General features: G+C 35.8%; 1 protein-coding gene across 2 annotated transcripts in view; it reads left to right on the forward strand.

Moving 5' to 3' along the window:
* Positions 1 to 812: 812 nt before the first annotated feature.
* The window catches only part of LOC136033009 (JNK-interacting protein-like), a 32,330-nt gene continuing 13,511 nt past the window's right edge, over positions 813 to 19,631 (forward strand). Inside the window, exons 1-3 of one of the 2 annotated variants that reach the window (XM_065713540.1) lie at positions 813 to 968; positions 6,206 to 6,331; positions 15,580 to 16,837. In XM_065713540.1, coding sequence (XP_065569612.1) covers positions 15,596 to 16,837 — 1,242 coding nt within the window. In that variant the 5' untranslated portion in view covers positions 813 to 968; positions 6,206 to 6,331; positions 15,580 to 15,595. The remainder of the gene's footprint in view (positions 969 to 6,205; positions 6,332 to 15,579; positions 16,838 to 19,631) is intronic. The other variant, XM_065713541.1, reaches the window with a different exon arrangement.

The following is a 19,631-nucleotide window of genomic DNA, read 5'->3' on the forward strand; positions in this document are numbered from 1 at the left end:
AGTCTCTATAAGCGGACTTTCTCTAGCATTACCAATATTACCAATTCCATAGTAAAAAATTTCGAGGGGTCTCCGACTTTTATAAATCAAGTACACCAGGTTACATATGTTTAGCGCGGCGAAAGTGTTCCAGGGGGTGACAGAAGTTTGCCACACGTGGTGGAATTGTGCGACACACGAGGCACTCCAAGATGCACACCAGGTGGCGGAAAGTGGGTGAACCCTTGGTGAATTCAATGTTACAATTTCGGAGAGAATGTGTACAGTAGTTTTGGGGAAGACGACACGGACAGAATGTCTGGCATTATACAGAATTTTTTTTTACACTTTACGTGTGGTGGCAAGAAAAGAAGAAAAGAAAAGAGCAAAAAGATCAGAGGTCATTAATACTACATACTTCGACCACTGAAGATTGAGCTCCGATATGTGAATGCATGGAAACAAGTGTTAGAAACGTTTTGGTAGAGCGTGGTCTGGATTCACGTGTGGAAATTGTTGGTATCAAAGTTGAACATACCACTGTGGAATCCTCAATCTGTCTTGACCAATCTTTGTTGCAAAAAAATCTTCACTGAGAGATTGTTTGCCTGTTTATCCCGATACAACTCCAGGAAGCGAATGACCGTCAAATTTTGCGGGATCTGAAGAATGTTGGACAATAGCCCATAAAAACTTAGTAAGTTGCAACTTAGTAAAGAGTGAACCGAAAACATATCTGGTGTGGAAACAATTTCGTTGTATACGTTATAAACAATCTTTTTTTCAGGTAGAACGGCTGACGGCAACCCTGTTATATAAGATCCGTTTTCGTAAAATGCCCAAAATCAGCTGGCATTAGAGGGCAAAGCACATTAAACTATCCTACACTAAAATTCTTGGATGGAGGCTAATGATCGAACTTGGATGCGCAGAACATTGAAAATACGACGGGTCTCTAACGAAAATTAATTGAAAACAGTGGTAGTCAGGTACAAATTTTTCTTTAATGAAAGCATAATTGAATAGCCCAGTCATAATAATGAAGGCTAGTCTATGCCCAGCCCTAAAACTGTAGATAGCCAAGGCTATAGTTAGGGTATAATCCTAGGACCCCAGCCATACATAAGGAAACATGTTAAGAAAATAATTTTCTTCACAATATGCAGAATAATCCAAGTTAACACATTTTGCAGGGGGAGAACCCTTACCTTCACTCCTTTCCTTGTATTTCCAGTTTTTCTCCTACATTTCTGAATATTTGTGCCTATTCTCTAAGTCTTGAAGTTTTTATAAACAAACACTTTTAACCTAATTTATCACTAGCCTATTTGTTTATTGACAGGTTTTTGTGTGAAATGATTAAGTTGGCAGTGATGGTATTTGATCATATATATAGAGTATTTGAAAACAGAAAAATGCAGTCAAATCAATGTTTATTTATGCCAGAGTAGTCACTCTTTGAGAGAGGGTATCAGATCAGTGTGTATTTTTCAGAATTAAAAAAATTGTACAACAGTCAAAGAAGTAAAGAAAAAGGTTCTACCCCTACAAATATGTTAAGTAGGACCATTGTGCATATTATGAAGCAAGAATTGCTTTCTTAACATGTTTCATTATGTAGCCTATAGCTAGGATCCATGGCTTATACCAGTGTAAACCCTCTTGTAATTGAATAGTACCCAATCTAAGTTTTGGTAAAATTCTAGTTTAGTGACTTTTGCCTATCATGGAAAGGGGTTAGGTTAGGAAAATGAAACTTTCAGAGATGGGACTAAAGGCTAAAGTATGGCATGGGAAGGTATTTTGAAGTACCTACCTCTACTCCCTCTCCCTTTAGAAGGTCCTGACCTTTGATGACCTTTAAAAATAGGCCTATATGTGTTATAAAAGTGAAACCTTGCAAAATAGATCATCTGCTTGAATAAAGTACAACAAAATTATTTTCAGCTTCACAACTTTGCTCAATCCCAATTTATAAGGTTTTAAAGATATAAAAATGACAAATGGAAATAAAAAGCCCATCATATTTTAGAAATGTTTACTGGAACCCCTGAAAATCTTATAGCTGATAATATTATTCAGCTATTGCAAAACTACTCTGAAGCTAAGCAGCTATGTAGAATGTGCTGCTTTCAGCTCAAATTTGTCAAAAAGGTCCATCTCAATCAAGCATCTTGTGAAAGTTTATCTTTTTGTTATGAGTGCCTACCTATTAGCAAGTTTAAGTTTCTGCTGATGCAATGTTATCATTGCCAGTTATTCAGTCATGCCATAAAGCTGCATAAGAATCCTCCCAAATCTGAAAATGTTCCAATAATCATCCAAAAGCTAAAAACCCTCTCTGCAAGAATCCTATGGGGTCAGGCTTTACTTAATAAATGACTGATTCTATTATACAAATCCTTTCCTAGAACAATAATGGTAATGTTCTAATGAAGTAACCTTTTCTAGAAGGATCCTCACATAGTTGTGATATTATATGCTTACAAGAGCATTTCCTTTCTAAAGAAGAACTTGGTTTGCTTAAACTGAATGGTTAAAATATACTTTTTGTATCAGTAGTGGAAGAGAACAGCTATCTGGTGGCATTGCAGTTTTAGTAAGAGCTGATCTCATGCCTATAGTTTATGCCTCCACAAACGTTTTGTTACTGTGAAGATTTCACAGTGACATTTCTAAGAGTCAAAAGAGCTTCTAAGGCAAGCAGCTTTCTTCTGAAGCCCATTCATTTTAAAAGCACATCCAGTGAAACTGTCTAGACAGACATTTTGTTCAGCATAGTAGAGCAGTCCAATAACTATGTCTCTAGGGATGTTGGATGTGTCAACCCCCCACAATTATGTAATCAACCCATTATACCATAAAACTAAATCAAACAGTGTTGTGTCTATGGTTGCTAATAAGACACCTTAGCAATATATCAAGAATGACTGGGTTTATTAAGTTGAAACTTTTGGGACTACTACTATTACTACTTCTGCTATTGTAATTCAAATAAATCAAAAGAGTTTAAGTGTATCCAAGTTGTCAAAGAGTATAGAAAGAAGTTTTTGGGAATAATATGATGTTTTGTTTTTCAGGTCAACTTGAGGAGGTATAGAATTAAATTAAACCATACTATTATGTCAGGATTAAACATTGATGAAAAGTTTCTCCAACATACAAATAGCAAGACAAACTATTCATTCATATAGGAAAAACTGTATAAAGATATGAAACAAATTTCCACAAAAAAGACTTTGTCAATAAAAAACAAACATAAATTAATTAAAAAAAAACTTTTTCCACAAAACAAGTCTTTTGGAGGACAGTAAAGAGTTCTATTCAACCAAAAATGAGCAGAAATAAAGTCAAATTATCTTCCAAGTGTAAAACTACCACAAACCACCAACAATAAATAAATGAAACCCAAAATGAACAGAAATTACAAAAAATAACTGAGTTGAAATTAAAATAAGCCAAAAATATTAATGAGTAGGCCTGGCAGTCCCTGTGCCTTCTCAAGAACAGAACATAATTTACACTTTACTGAAAAACAAAACAAAAAACAAATGGCTATGTATTGTCAGGCTATGTTCATAGCAAGAATTTTCTTATTTATTAGACTCAAAAAAGTGAAAACATTTAAAATTCATTTTGTTTTCAGTAAAGTCCAAATTATGTTCTGGTTTTGAGAGGGCTTGGGATTCTCAGCGCAACTCATGTTAATTTTTGGTAGTTTTATGCTTAGAAGATACTTTTTTTGACTTTATTTCCCATTTTTGGTTTGACTCTTTACTTTTCTTTGAAAAATTTGTTTTGCAGAAAGAAGTTTTTCAAATCAATAAGATTAAAAGTCTAACTGAAAATTTGGCATGGCAATTTGCAAACATGCTCTGGATGCAGCATAATTTTAGGTGGGAATCTTAAATAAATCCAGCCCCTCAAGCTCACCTACTTCTGTCTTTGTGTAAGAATCTAGAGTATATAAAAAATGATACCAACTTTATGCAGGCTCACAACTTGGGGTCAACCTCTTGTCTAGACTTTTCCTGATTTCTACACAAACCACTTTTCAAACAATCACTGAAATGACAACATATCTGATCATTTTTCAATATCAGCAAATTCAAATTTTGTGGTTCTTTCCATGATGAAAGTGACTAAAATATTGAGTAGGATAATACAGATGTTAGTTTGTTTTGATCAGTCTGCGATGATATGCTTAGCAATTTTAAATTATCATTTCGGTTAGTGTAATAACTGGTGGCTGGCTCCCCCCAGAAAATATACCCTGCAGAACATACCCCTCCCCCAATGGAAAATAGGCTTTCCAAATTTGAGAATTTTGTTTGAGTTTCTTTTTTTATTTCTGTATGGGAATGGAATTTGTGCATTATGCTCCACTCACTCAAGTTTATGCTGTGTAAAAATCAAGAGCAAACCTGTTTCTTTGTTACTTTAGAAACTGATTTGGGCTATAGATTTGTACATTAGGGGGGGGGGGGGTAAAGTATAGCAGGTCTGCATGCAAGATGTGTTATGTACATATTATGAAGAAATTATGAACAAAGAATTGTTTTCTGACTTCAAACTGTTCAAATACTTTACTCTCCCCCCCCTTATGTGCAAATATACAGCCCAAATTATATATTTCTCTTATGTTCTTTCACTTGCCTTGTCTTGCACTAAGCAAAAAAAAAAAAAAACTAATTAAGAAACCATTTTTTTCTCAAGTTTTACACAGTGTAAACATCAGTGAATGGCACATAATGTACAAATACCAAAATTCTTCCCCCCTATGGAAATTAAAAAAACAAAACTCAAATATAATTCTCAAATTTGATAGCCTTGTTTTCTGCAGGGGGTATTTTCCATGAAGGGGGGGGGGGGTTAAACGCCTAGAACCGTAATATCTATGTCAATAACAAATAACTACATCAAACACCATCAATAACTATGTCAGAAAAGCAGGCTATGCTGAATATCTATACAAGTCAGCTGATTCATGTAATTTGTTGTTCAGAAGAAATGGTTGTTCCCATCCAAAGGACCTGTATTGGATCTGAATTCCCTAGTTTATCCCCAAATACACTGATTTATTTTCAGATACCCAATTTCGAGATATTTATTTTATTCGACATAGTTGAAAAGTCCAATAACTATGTCTTTGGAGATCAACTGACCTTCACAGCCAATGGGAAAGGGCTGTAAGTTGTGAACTTTGCTTGTAGTTGCAAATAGTATTTGTTACTGGGAAGTATACAGACATTTTTCGCAAGGGGGGGGGGTATTTTCTGCTTTTAACCTTCTAATACATACATTCTATTAGACCAAAGAGAGAGGCACCATGGGTGTTGTCAGAATATTTTCCAGGAGGGGGATGAATAAGTGCTACCTGGAGCTTTGTTTTCATTAAACTTTAAATGGGAACATTTCCAAAGTTACCATTTGAATGTATTGTTCTGTGGTCTTTTTTTTCCTGGGACATTGTCCCCTGTCCTCCATGTCACTGTTCATGAGGAACACTCCTATAGAGAAAAATTGCTTGAAGAACTTGCCTTGAAAAACCTGGAAAAATATGACCCTATTATAACTTTTGATATTTTAGCCCCCCTCCTGATAAATATTTATAGGGCAGAAATGTTTTATGGATGATTTCCATTCTTGAAGTATTGATAAAATTATCAAAATTGAATAAAAAAAAAAAAAATAGGGTTGAAGGAAGGAGTAACAGCCTCCCTCACGTTTGAGAAAGCCAAGAATCAAATAACTCATAAGACCAAACTTTGAGTAAGGTGAAACCCTTGTCAATGGAAATAGAAAGATGCGGTTTAAATTACAGTATATGGAAGAATAAAATTTAGTAATCTGGGTGATTTAAGTATATAATATGTATTAACTTTAAAGTTGTTTGTTGCTATTAGTAAATGAAAAAGTTACATAATTTTAGAAAAAGAATGAAATTCCCCCAAAAAGGAGGGCAGTCTTGATGGAAGTTATGAATTGAAGCTAAACTTGTGTGAGAGCCGTGAAGCCACTATCTGCAAAATGTGAAAATTCTCCTTCTGCTTATGGATTGAATGAATATTCAGATGATCAGTGTATCCATTAGGGTGACAAGGGTTTATTTTGCATAATTACATTTATTTTTCAAAAGGAAGATCAGGTTTTCAAAAAGAATTTCATACTTCTAAAAAAAGTCAGCAAATAACATATTTTTTCACTCCTTCCTTCTTTTTTACAGAATATTAAATATGTGAAGTGACCTATTATGTAACTTTTTATGGTCCAAACTCAAAAAGGCACAAGTATCCTTCTTTTGAAGAAGAAAATTAGATTAATGAGAAGGCAGTTTGCACCTGACAAAAAGGTAACAAATGACTTAGTTTTTGTGTGAGAATTTTGTACTTAAGAAATTGTGTCGCCCAAGTTTGACCATGAAACATACAAAGCAACTTGGTATGTAGCTTTTTGTGGTTTAAGAAATATAGAAAAGGACAAGTTTGCTTTTTTAAAAGAAGATTTTGTTTCGTTTTCTAACACAATAATTTAAGAACAGCAAGGAGTAAAATTCCAAATTTTAGGCACTAAATTAGAACATTTTAAGCACAGTGAAATACAAAACCACCAGTGCATAGCTTTATAAAAGAAAAAAAGATGCAAAGTGGCTGCTTTTGAAGAAGAAGATTACATTTGGGATTTTTACTTTAGGAAATGTGGGTAAGCTTGGACCTTAGAAAAAGGGGTGGGGGAACAACCGAATTTTATTCTAATATAATAATTTAAGCATAGCAAAAGTCATTTCAAAACTTAGGCTGTAAATATGAAAATATCAAACAAATGAGTAGCCCAACAAAATTCATTTTGCCCACTTTCTGCATCCTCTTAGCACCAGTTCTGATGGATGATTGTAAATTATTACCTTTTGGCATTGATTTTTAACTGAAAATGCATGATTTTATTCAAAATAGAATAATAGAAATTATTTTAATGGTTAGAACTTTCAAGTAGATGGATTCTACTTGATGAACTTTCAAGTAGTGCATGATATTTGGTTCTATACAAAAAAAATTTTTGCAAGTGAGCTAGCTCATCTCTGTGCAGGTATTGTTGATTCATATTCGCTTAGAGTTTCTGCTTCGCACAATTCCCTTTGGAATTACCTTGCTCCCCCAAAACACCACATCCTCGAATACTCCCAAAGCTTCTGATATCCCCGAGTCTGAATGGAAAATACATTTTTCGAATGAATTCACCACATCAGATCCAGCTTTAGAGTCTAAATATGGATCTGAACTTGATAAATTTCTATCCGTTTACCCAGAGTCTCACTATGTTGTTATAATGCAAGCCATAATAACGGTAGTCTCCAAGCTCAAACGGAAAGCTCCGTTTAGTGTAGATGATATTAGTGCATTTCATGTTATCCATGGAACCCCTTTGCTCATGTCACACCTAGGATTACTCATGCAAATGATTTTTGATACTTCTACATTGCTGTCGTCTTTTTGCATTTGTGATCTCACTCTCATCCCCAAGAAAGGCAGATCCAACATTTAGTGTTTGAGCTTTAGGCCTATTACAATCTCTACTACATTCTGTAAACTGTTTGAGCTGCTTTTTGTTGATGAATTTAAGGAGAAATGTAGTGTTCCGCCATACCAGTTTGGTTTTCAGAATAAAATAGGGTGTGTTTATTCTCTTTGCGTTGTAGCTAATGTCCTAATAGAGGCTGAACTGATATGTATTGATATATTTATTTAATTTTAACAACAATTTACATACAAAAATCAATATGATTCACCCAAAACCAAACGGCTGACGTGGGATGAATCAGGTAAAAAAAACACATACATATAACATCATTTAAATTCACTATAATAAGAAAGAAAGAAAAAAGAGGGAAAAGAAAAGAATGAAAAAAATAAATAAAAGATAATAATACTACAGGGGCAGTAACTACATGCCATGTCCATACTGTGGGGTCAAACTCAGAAACCAACAAACAATCAGAACTTAATTTGAATCAGATCAATTTTCCTTTAAAATCACTAAAATTTTCTATCTTCTTCATATCATTATCCAAATAATTCCATAAATTTATACCCTTTATAATAAAATAAAACTTGGGCCTGGCAGACACTATAGATGGAGCATTACCCCTAGTATTTATTTTGGTTATATATATATATATATATATATATATATATATATATATATATATATATATATATATATATATATATATATATATATATATATTCCATCGGCTGTAAAACCAACCGTTAAAACAATCCAGCAGCTGGTTCACATTGTACCTATACATGAACACTAATGTATAAAAATGATGTAGACCTGCCGCCAGCAATATCATAAGGTACCTATAAACTTCTCGAACGGACCAAGATGGTCTTGTTCCAGCAGCAGACGATGTTAGGCGTGCATTTGACTCATTGGTACAAGGAGCCATGCTCATTCATGCAGCAAAAAGGGGTGTTCACCCCTCTATTACTCATACCTTGAGAAATTTATATTCGCGGCCTAAAGTACGCATTAAAATTACAAATCCGTTTAATTTGCTGGTTTCCAATTCATCTAATCTAATACATGCTCCACGAGATAGCCTTTCTCATCCCAGTAGCCCACCAAATGATCTGAATAGTTTTGTCTCTGTTTACAAAGGTACACGTCAAGGTGCTATTACTTCGCCTACTCTTTTTAACAAAATTGTCGTAAATTCTCAATCAAAATGCATATCCTCGTGCATTGAGGCAGCTAAAAACTTGAAACTTGTCTGTAATGCGGATGGTGTCCTCAACCTTAGCAGGTCATTACATCGTATTGAAGAAAATTTCATCATACTCGACAGTGAATATTATGAGCTGGGGCTGGAATTTTATTCTGAGAAATCTGATATTCGTTTATCTATTTGGGGTAATTCGGGTCCCAGACCGTCAGTCCAACTGGAATGTTCTTTAGGAAAGCCAGTTGAAAAACTTATTTATCCTGGTTAATTGGCTTATCCCTGCAGCAAACCTGTTTGCTGCTGATTAACCACCTTGAAAAAAAATGTGGTGCATCTTATGCTTCAGTTGTCCAAAATAAAAAATGTTTCAACCAAACAATCCTTGCTAAACTGTATAATTCAACAGCACTGCCACATTTTCTATACACAGCGCCATTTTGGAAGTTTTTTTCACAAACAGAGAAACGTAAACTCTGTTAAGTATATTTAAAATTTGCAAAATATTTACTTCATTTACCCCAATGGACCAGAAATTCAGCATTGATGCGTAATTATAAAATAGCCGACCCAGCAATAGTTCTACCACAGTGTATTTCAAAACACAATCGCAACATGACTTTTCATCCATGATATCCCCTTCTTACACAGTGATATTTAAAGTTGTATGTATGTAAAAGTTGATCAGTGGTTTATAGATGTCCTTTATTAATTATTCTGATAGTTGTGATGTCCTCACTCAGTTAAAAATTATAATAGCAAAATTCCTAGAGGTGCTCTTGTTAATTAAGTACGGGACAATAAAACAGTTTGTCATAAAATATAAAACACAATCGTAAAAGCATTAGAAGTAGGCATGCTATATTGTATGCAATCTGGAAGTTTGGCTTTTGTTGGAATAGCACCTTCGATGAAAATGAAGGCAGTGTTGCAACAGGCAACTCTGCTCAAATGACAGATCTGCAGTAAATTTAGGGGTGTTTTGATTTATTTGATAACTAAAACATGGATGTACCCCTCAAGGTGCATTTTAGTGCTCTTTCATTAAATTTCTAGATGTGGAGCTTTTTTATCTTAGAAAGTAGTTGTGTTAGTCTGGAAAGTGTACTACTCATTGATGATTTTGGAAAAGCATTACAGCACAAAAGTGAAACTATCTAAATGAGATATATCTACAGCAAAGATGAGGCTTAAAAAAATGGTTTTGAGTCTCATAACTTTGCGAAATTCTGATTTATCAAGTTTTTTAATAATCTAAAAAAATGCACTTTAGTTTGAAAAAGAAAATCCTAAGGTTGCTTGAAATGCTACTCAAATTGATGGAATTGGGTTTTCAAAACCTGTAATAAAAGAAAAGTAGATTCAAGACAGAAATAGGGACAGACAAATTTTTTTCCGAAGTTAAGACCTCTCTTCTGTGCAATTTTCTAAGTGTTAGAGATAGAGACGGAATAGAGATATCAGCTTGGAAAGACCCTTTCAGAGCATAATTTTGGCCCTTAATTCATCCCCAAATTTTGCAATCTCATAACTCAACTACTTTCCAGGATAACAAAAATTTTTCATCTGGATTTTTTGGATTAAGGTTGTTCTACAGACGAGGATATTTTTTTACTTTGGGCTTGGTTCTATGGGGGATTTTCTGCAGGGGTGGGGACACGCCGGGTACCGTTCTTATGTCTAAAATTCACTTCACTGAGCAAAGCTTGGTCCCCAGTACTTGCACATAATACTTTCAGCAGTAGCACAAGTGTTTAAGACTGTTGCCCTCTTTGATCGCAGCCTTTCCGTGTATTCTTTCTATTGTTTTTCTTTGGGGGGGGGGGGCAGTTAACAGTCTTTGAAAATGTCTCCCAACAAACAAATATCTTTTTCATATGGTAAGGACTAGAATTACAATGACAAAGTCGTATCGAACTGAAACAGAAAGAAAGGTTAGATTGAACTAAATAGCTTGAGACTACACACTAATGAACGTGTTGATTTGTAGTTAGTTGAGAGAGAGAGTGAATCTGGCTATGTGTTAGATGAAATGGTGTAAGAAAGGGGGAATGCCTAATCTGTGATAGCTTCTGCTAATATTAGATGATAGGATTGATTGTGAAATAACCTAGAATGGCTTAAAAAATAATATACATCTGAAAATTTCTGTTGGATTCTTACCCGCAGGCGTTCAATGCTGAACTCACAAAATTTTAAAGTGCTTCACCACTTTGGTGTACTGATAGAGTCTGTGGTTTCATATAACTAGTAAAGCTACATTGGATGCCTGGAAACATCTATTCCGGTCAAAAAAGAAGAAGAAAAAATACCGAACATTTTGAGAAGAAAAAAAGCAGAGGCTTCTAGCTTATGCAGCTCCCGAGATAGTGAGGGAATGCATTCTGTCCGGTTATTCATCTGTCCAGATTAATTTTTAAGCCACCCTATCTTATTAAATTCAGGAAATTTCTATTAATCAGATTTTAGAATTGCTTCAAAATCAGCTAATATTTCTTTTCGGCTCAGGGCTACATCCAAACATTAGATGTTTAATTTAGAAGAGGGTTCGCTATTTTTGAAAAACTGGTTAATTTGTTGGGTGAGGGGGGGGGACCAACCAGCTTGGAAAAAAGTCTCACTAGCCTCTCTGAAAATATCTCCTTTTTTTACCATCAAAAGAATCTGCTAACTACTGGAGGAGTCATAGATTCTTAATTAATGTTGATATCATAGAAACCAGTCATCCTACTTTCCTAAATTGTCCGATTTATGATATTGAGGTTTGATTTTTTTTTTTTCATTTCACTGGAAAATTTTAAGGATTGTTGCCTGGCCTAAGGGGATCACACATTTTTGCTGGGAGGGGAGGAATTTTAGGCGTCTAGAAATGAGCAGAAAAACTTGTTGGCCTTAATCAGTTTGAAATATACAGCCTTATGCCCTCAGCCAAGGGGAACTTATTGAAAATAGTATGTTGAAACAAATTGGGCACAAAAAACCTTTTACAAAAAAAAATTTGCTAGACAGATATATGGAAACCAGAGATTGGTATTTTACAATTGGCCCTGAAGTTGCGTGTAGACAGGGCTAGATAACTTAATGAAGCTGAATATTTAAAAAGAAAACAAGGTTGCATCAATTGTGCAGCAGTAATTTTTTTGTGTCTCTCCTATAGTCTACCACCGGGCCCTGTATGTCGCGCATATACAGACGCGTTCAGTTTGAGGGAGGCATATGCCGGAAGCTACTAAAAGCTCAAAAATTACTTGTTGCCCAGTCTACTATTGTCATCGTCTCCTTCTCTATTCATAATCAGTACCGAGAGCCCGGGCCACGGCAGTTGGCACACGTCAGGCTTGCATATTTGATTCGCTAATTACGCGTTGGCATAATCATCGTGTTATTCCTTAGTTTTAAGTCTTGAGGTGTTAAATCAGCAATTGAGATTGAATGAAGAAGTTCCGGCGTGAGTTCAATTCCTTCTTCAAGTTAATGTATCAAAGAATCATTTATTTATAGGATTTGTTTTCTCCTGGGACTCGTTGCGGTTCTCACTGTTGCTTTTCTTCTAACCGAAGATTTCTTGGTTCATTATTTTCGTTGGGGATTCGTATTTGACATTCCGCAGATCTCGTTGCGCTTCATTTTCGTGCATCATTACCTCAGACATTTGTCCATGCCTTTTGATTTAGCTATTTTGATTCGTTCAAAATGAGGTGTAATTTCATATGACGTCATAGATACAAAAAAAACTTCTTTCCAAACCTTTTCCCAGTCGTTAGCTTTAATTGCGTTGTTATTTAATTCACATCACAGCAAGGGAAAATCCAATGCCTATGTCGTATGAAATATCTAAATTACGCATTAGCATAATATTCGTTTTCCTCTTAGTTTCAAGTTATAGGTTGACAAATCAGTAATTGCAGCTGAATTAAGAAATTATGGCTTTAATCCAATTCCCCTTCCTGTTTATCCTTCACAGACTCACACACGCTAAACTAGCACGTTCCTTAATTCCATTGAAATTTTACTGTGTCTTTTAGCCGCGAATTTCATTGTGCAATAGTTTCGTTTGCATTGCAATGTGATTGTTGCTGTTTCTTGTTCCATGCCTTTTTCTTTAGCTGTTAGGAGCCATTTGTCATCTTTTGTAATTTTCCGTATGTCATAGATACTAAAACGATACGATCAGATCACTCCTGGGGGAAATAATATAGTTTTTACTCTTGAAGTGTATATAAATGTGACATCACTCGAATTTTTTTACACTTTTCAAGAAAACATTTATGCATACAATACACAGTTGCTTGTTTAAAGAGAGTAGATATGTGAGGCTATTACTATGCTGCATCAACAACAAAAAAAATGATTAACCATGTAGATAAGTTTTAATAATTGATACGACTCGCTAAACAGGATCAGATACAAAATAACACAAACGCTGTTTGTGTATCTTGTTTTGCAAACTTTCTTCAAGTTTGATCCTCAGATATCTAATCTATTTCAATGCAAAATTGGTATATATATTGCTTTTTTGTGGTTTTGCCATTGCACCAATTCTCTTCTGACTGTTTAAGGTGGGTGAAATATGAAAGAACAAAACATTCTTATTTTCAGGATTAATTGTGGAATGTAGGAAGTATTGGCAAGGGAGATGGTAGTTTCATGCACGGAGAAAACAGAGGATTGATAACTTCTAGCTAATCCTGTGAGATACATCTTGAAAGTGTATAAACCAAGACTGGTAAAGAAGACACATTTTGCTTCCGTGGGTCACATAAAAAGAATTACCAAAGCATACATCAAAATCGAAAGGCAACTGCAGGAAGCAAGATAATTTTTTTGGGGGGGAGGGAGCCTTGGCCTCTGGCTAAATCTGCAACTGTGTTTGCGTTCAAACGTGACTTGTTCTTTGAGTATGCTTCACGTTGGATTTTCTCAAATGAAATCTATAGAATTACCTAATGATGCAACAACAACGTAAGTTCTAACTACAGCAATTTGAATTTAATAACGCTACAAAACTGAATCTAATAACCCCTATTCCTGACTCCCTGTTGTATGTCTCAACTACTAGAAAAAGGAATACAGAAAGTACTTGAGCCAGTATTTCGTTTAAAGGAAACAAAATTTTTCAAATAATTTGACAAAACTTTCAAAATAATTTTGGCTGCATTGAATCGTGACGCCCGACAGGAGACTAAAGTTTATTCCATCTCTGATAGGATAGAAACTCGAAGGATATCTAGCCAGGGCAGGTAGACCTCAATGAAGGCTAAGTATTTTGAAGGTTGGCTGTATTGATGCGTGACACGTGAGACGAGGGTAACACATTTTGTTTGTTCTTATTTGCTTAAACTTAAAACGTGCATAGACAGTGTCGAGGGGATGTTACTTATGGCAAAACTTTTGTTTTGTTGACTGCTGACCCCCATGTCAGATGATCCTGTTCCAAAGTTCGTTTCTTGTTGATGGATAAACGTAGACCTCTTGCCTCACTCTCTAGGGAACAACCATTTGTGGTTTACCACTCTTCTGGGGGCCAGGATGGATCCAGCACCACACGTCTTATTAAAGTCTTCTTTGTTTCACTCCAGTCCTGTCGCCGTGATGCCGCCACCTTCTTAGTCTGAATTTATGGTTATTTGTTGTTACTTTGTGAGACACCTGATCTTGGTATTAAGGACCATCAGTCCAGCTAATTGCAAGTATCATTTGCAGGCACTTGTTTTCAAATCCAAGCAATCTTCATTCTGGGCCTAGGCGTATCCTCCACCACCCTGAAGATTCTCTCCGTAAAATTATCTCCCCCAGAAATCCCCCCCGCAGATTAGTCCCCCCGTTTTCCCCAAGCACATCAGATCAAAATTTTGAGATAGCCAATTTGTTCAAGATAGTCCAAATGCCAAATAACCATGCCCCCTGGTTTGAGTTTGACACACACCCCCTTTTAGCCCCCGGGTCATGGGCTGTAAGCTACTCAAGTTGTCTATTATTAAGATATATCATCCAAGTTTAACTACTGGTGTCATATTCCTATAACATTAACTGGGGTACAATTGTTTCTAATATTGTCAAACAAGTATCTGCTCAATGGATATTTTCCCTGATTTTCTCCCGGTAGACCCAGTCTCCTCTGCTTATGATGCTCGATTATCCTAATTTATTCACCGACCCTTTCTAGTACTTATTGGTTTTGAAGGATTTTCATCCCCTTTATTACGGAGCACCTTTACGAGTCTTGGATATTGGTCTTGAAATAAATATGGTCGCTATGTGTCCTTTTCATTCTTTTTTTTTTTTTTTTTAGTATCATTTGTTTTTTGTCATGTTTTTTTTTTGCTTCAAGTTAGAGTGGCCTTTTTGCCAAGAGATTTTTCTTGTTATGAACTATTTTTAGTTTATTTTATTCTTGCTGAATTTTAGATCCCAATAGGCCTGTGATTCACTTTTCAATTTTAACGTTATTTTATTGAAACACAATTTTTTGGAGGGGGGTGTTGGTGGGATCGTGAGCCCATTTTTTGCGTCAGGTAATATCAATGGAAATTCTTACTTGGATCTGGTTCAAACAAGTTGTCATATTGCCTACCTTTTAGAAACTGGAGGTTAGATGTGTAAGAGAGGTCACAAGTCAACTTTTGGTGACATTGATTGGAAAATCTTTTTTGAATATGGTTCAAATAAAGTACGATATGCCCAATTTTGTATTGAAAACTGGGCAGTGAGGGATGTTGCTTTGGTCTACTTTTACTCTATTTTTTCGCCTTTATACAAAGTTATTTACTTCAGAAAAATTCTACTGTGCATACTAGTTTCATTTGCATTTGTAACTTAAATAAGTTTTTCCTCAAAAATGTTATTTAATTTCACCATGATTATCTTACTTGCAGGTAAAACACCATCAAGATGGAAAAAATATATTCTAGTGAGGAGTCGGACACAATGATGTCGGAAAAGGTCCAGGTCATAGCTGGAAGCATATACCAAGAATTCCAAAGGATTATCAATCAATATGACGAAGGTGTTGTCAAAAATTTGATGCCGTTAGTTGTTAACCTTTTAGAAAACCTTGAATATTTACACACTGAAAATCAAGAGCACGAAGTGGAGCTTGAGCTCCTTCGCGAAGATAATGAACAACTTATGAATCAGTACGAAAGGGAAAAACAGTTTAGAAAAGCGGCTGAAATCAAACTGCTTGCTATTGAAGATGCTGTTGAAGAAGAAAGAAAGGTTCTCACAGGTAAAATTGAATCATTAGAATCGATTGTGAGGATGTTCGAGTTGAAAGTGAAAAATTTAAGTGATCATGTGACACGTCTTGAAGAGAAAGATAATGAAACCAAAAGAGAATATTCAAAACTGCACGATCGTTATACGGAGCTTTTCAAGACACATATGGACCACTTAGAACGCACCCGAATATTAATGGGTAGTGATAGAATTGAGCAGCTGAGTTTTGGCGTCCCGCGTCCTAAGCCAAGCAGTCTCATTAGGTCATCGGGACCATTATCCTTTGGTTTTTCTTCTATGGACTCTTCACAAAAGAATTTGACAAGTCCAATGGTAGATTTTGGAAGCATGACAACACCAAGCCTTGGCTTCCCTGGTTCTACCCTCGAAACAGAGTTCAAGTCAGTTCAAACGAACAACACGAGTGGATGTGACAGTGAAGATAGACTTGCGCAGGATAAGAAAATTTGGGTTCGAACTCCAAGTGTTGATGATCCTGAATTTTCTGAAGAGATCCCCGTGGAAGATTCTCCCAAGAAAAATAAAAAACCTGCTCCCAAGAATGAAAAGAGGAGTAATAATACTTTATACCAAGAAATCAGTTTTCATGATGAAAGTATGGCGGATAATGATGATGGCGAAATCACAGGAAATTGGGTCCATCCTGGTGAATATGCCAGTTCTACAAGTGATACGTTCTTTGGCATGGGTAAAGAAGTAGAGAATTTGATAATGGAGAATAATGAGCTTTTGGCTACAAAGAATGCACTAAACATAGTCAAAGATGACCTTATTGCCAAATTGGATGAGTTGAATGGTGAACATGAAATTCTTCGGGATGAAATTCGATCTCTAACGGTGGTTAAATCTCGTATGAGAGCACGAGTTGAAGAATTAGAAGATGAGATAAAGAAGGTCAGTAGATTCATTGTTGCCGAAACATTTAAAACAAAAACACTTAAGTTCCTGCATCTTTCTCATAAGGCTCTCATTGCTTCCATTTTTACAAGTACATGATAGATTTGGAGCTATTTTATCATTTTATCATTCAAGGCATTAAAGAGACAGTCTTTCTCGATTTGTTAGAGCTAGTAAAGTTTACAACTAAACCTTTTGGAGTTCATCACAAGTGAACAATCATTTAAAAGAAATGGCCTCCTATTTCATCCGTATTTATATTTGCCGCAAGTAAATTAAACAAAAATTAAACCATATCAGGCAATATGGCTTTGGTGTAGTTCTTTTGAATAAAAAAAGAAATGAACAGAGAGAAAGAAAATAATTGTCAGAACACTTTAGATACTTGTGATTCTACGAATATAAGAAGGTCATAAGTTAAAAATTTAAAATCCTAAAAGTGATTTTATCTATTGACAACCTGGAGGTTTTTTTAGGTTTTAGGAACAACCACTGGTACACATGAATGCAAGTGAAGGGGAGATATATTTATATAACTATGATAAAAGGCGGTCAAAAGACTCTTTGGCCAAACTGGGGGTGGGGGGGGGGGGGTCTCACTCATCACAACTAAGTACCTGCCCTTGGATCACTGTGAAATCAGAAATGATAAGAAAAGTTTATGAATAGAATAGAATAGAATTTTATTTTAAATATTTCTATCACAGCATGGTTGCCGAAATTAAATTTTACGTCACAAATTAGCACTAGAATATATATCATGTCATATATATATATGTTATAATACAACTGAACAAAACTTTTGCGATATCTTTCATGTTTAGCGGGGATTGGAGTCAGTTTGGGGACTTTTTGGGATTTTATATGGTCCGATCTGTTGCGGGTGGGATGGCAGGGTTCGAGGACGATAGAACGTAATTTGGCAACAGACATGATCTTGGTACCAAAGCGAAGGCACAAGAGGCTTCTTCTCTCGGCAAACTTTGTGAGCTTGAACTTACCTAGTAGACAATGATATGGAACCTTCCCTTCACCATGTATGACTTGCTTGTGGCCTGTCATGTTTAAGTCAAGACTTGCTTGTAGCCTGTCATGAAAGTTACGGGGAGAACAAGTATTCTGTTTGGGTGAATGATTAAATGAGCAAGTGATTAAATCAATGTAAGGCCGAGGTAGGCATTTGGGCTAAGTGGAAATCCAAATGATTTCACCGAGATCACCTAGACCTGGCAGATGGATAAGGGTAGGAGATCGGCAATCCTTTGTGGAAATCATTACTACTTCTCCTTTTTCCCCAGTGGGCGGTCAACCGGGCGTAGCTTTATAAACTCCCGAAAACCAGTCATTATAAGGAGATCAGAATTTTGTGCCTGGACTTCAGTAACTGCAATTATATCAATATGGTTCAATTTTGCTGGTGCTTCTAACTCAACTAACTTTTCAAAATTCAAAGTTTCGTCGTTCATGAGAAGAAAAACAAGGAAATGATACCGTTTTCTATCAAACTCTTTAACAGCAGATTTATTCAAAAACAACTTTATTCTGAGGCAACTTTGGCAGGTGTAAGTATTAAAATTAATGCTTGGATTAAAAGTGAAATATTATCATTTGGGGTATTGTAGGAAGGTTTGTCGTAAAGCTCAAACTCACCACCCTATACCGAAAGACTGTTAAACCGGTTTTGACGTGGGAGGGGAAGAGGTTCACTTTTAAAAGTTGGGGGTAAATTGAGAAAGCCGCGGGTAAAATTTTCCTCTTTTGTAAAATTTTCTTCTATTAAAGAACGGAAACCATATCTTTTATCTGAATATTCACGGGTAATCAGTGAAGCATTAACTGGTCTATGGTTGAACTTTAAGAGTATTGCTTTAACAGGGCAATTTATTACAAGATAATGTTCTCGTGTAGGCACTCTCAAACCAGTCACACTGGTAGGGTAGCCAGGGGGGATAAACTGCAAGGGATGGGGGAAAGGTTTCCTGGTGATACGGGAATAAGTCAAATTGGGATTGTTCTGTAAGTGGGGGGTTGGGACGGCAAGATGATACTGGGAGAGGGAAGTACAGTGGAGGGTGTCTGAGAGAGGTGGGGTTGGGTTTATTTCGGCAAATAATGGGTGGAATCCGGAACCAGTCCGTAGCTTCTTGGACGCATAGAGAGGAACGGAGTCGAAAGGAAGTAGATTTATATTTATATTTATAGGAGGAAAGTGAGTGAGGGGAGAATGGTCCAAATTGAATAAAGAGATTTTGGGTGGTTGGGTTGACTGGACACGCGTAAGTACTAGGGGCGGAGGATTTTTTTCTAGGAATGGATTCCTAGGGTATACTGCTCTGCATCAGGTATGCAGGCGGATAAGGTTGTCAGCCGGATTGAACACGATTTAGAGGATGAGGAGGTCGTGAATACTTTCGGTGTCTACCTACAAAAGGTTGGATTTTAAACCTACCATCCACCCCTGATGATACATGAGCAAAATTACACGACTTATCAATATAAGATAAAAAGAACACAGGTCAGCATGATCAAAAATACACTTATCAGACACACAGATTCCCAAAACAAAATGACAACAAATATGTAAAGACTTGCATTGCTTGCAAAACTTGCAGAAACCAGTAGTGAAATGATTACAGATCACATTTTCCTTTCTGCCTGTTTTTACATTTCTTTTCCTTTTATCCTTCGCTTTTCGTAATTTTTTCAAAAATAATAACTTTGTCATCATCTGGTAATGACTTCTCAATAACCTTGCTTTTTCTTTCATTTCATAGCGACAAAGACAACACTA

This window comes from Artemia franciscana, chromosome 11 (genome assembly GCF_032884065.1).
Source record: "Artemia franciscana chromosome 11, ASM3288406v1, whole genome shotgun sequence".
In the NCBI taxonomy this organism is placed as follows: Eukaryota; Metazoa; Arthropoda; class Branchiopoda; order Anostraca; family Artemiidae; genus Artemia; species Artemia franciscana.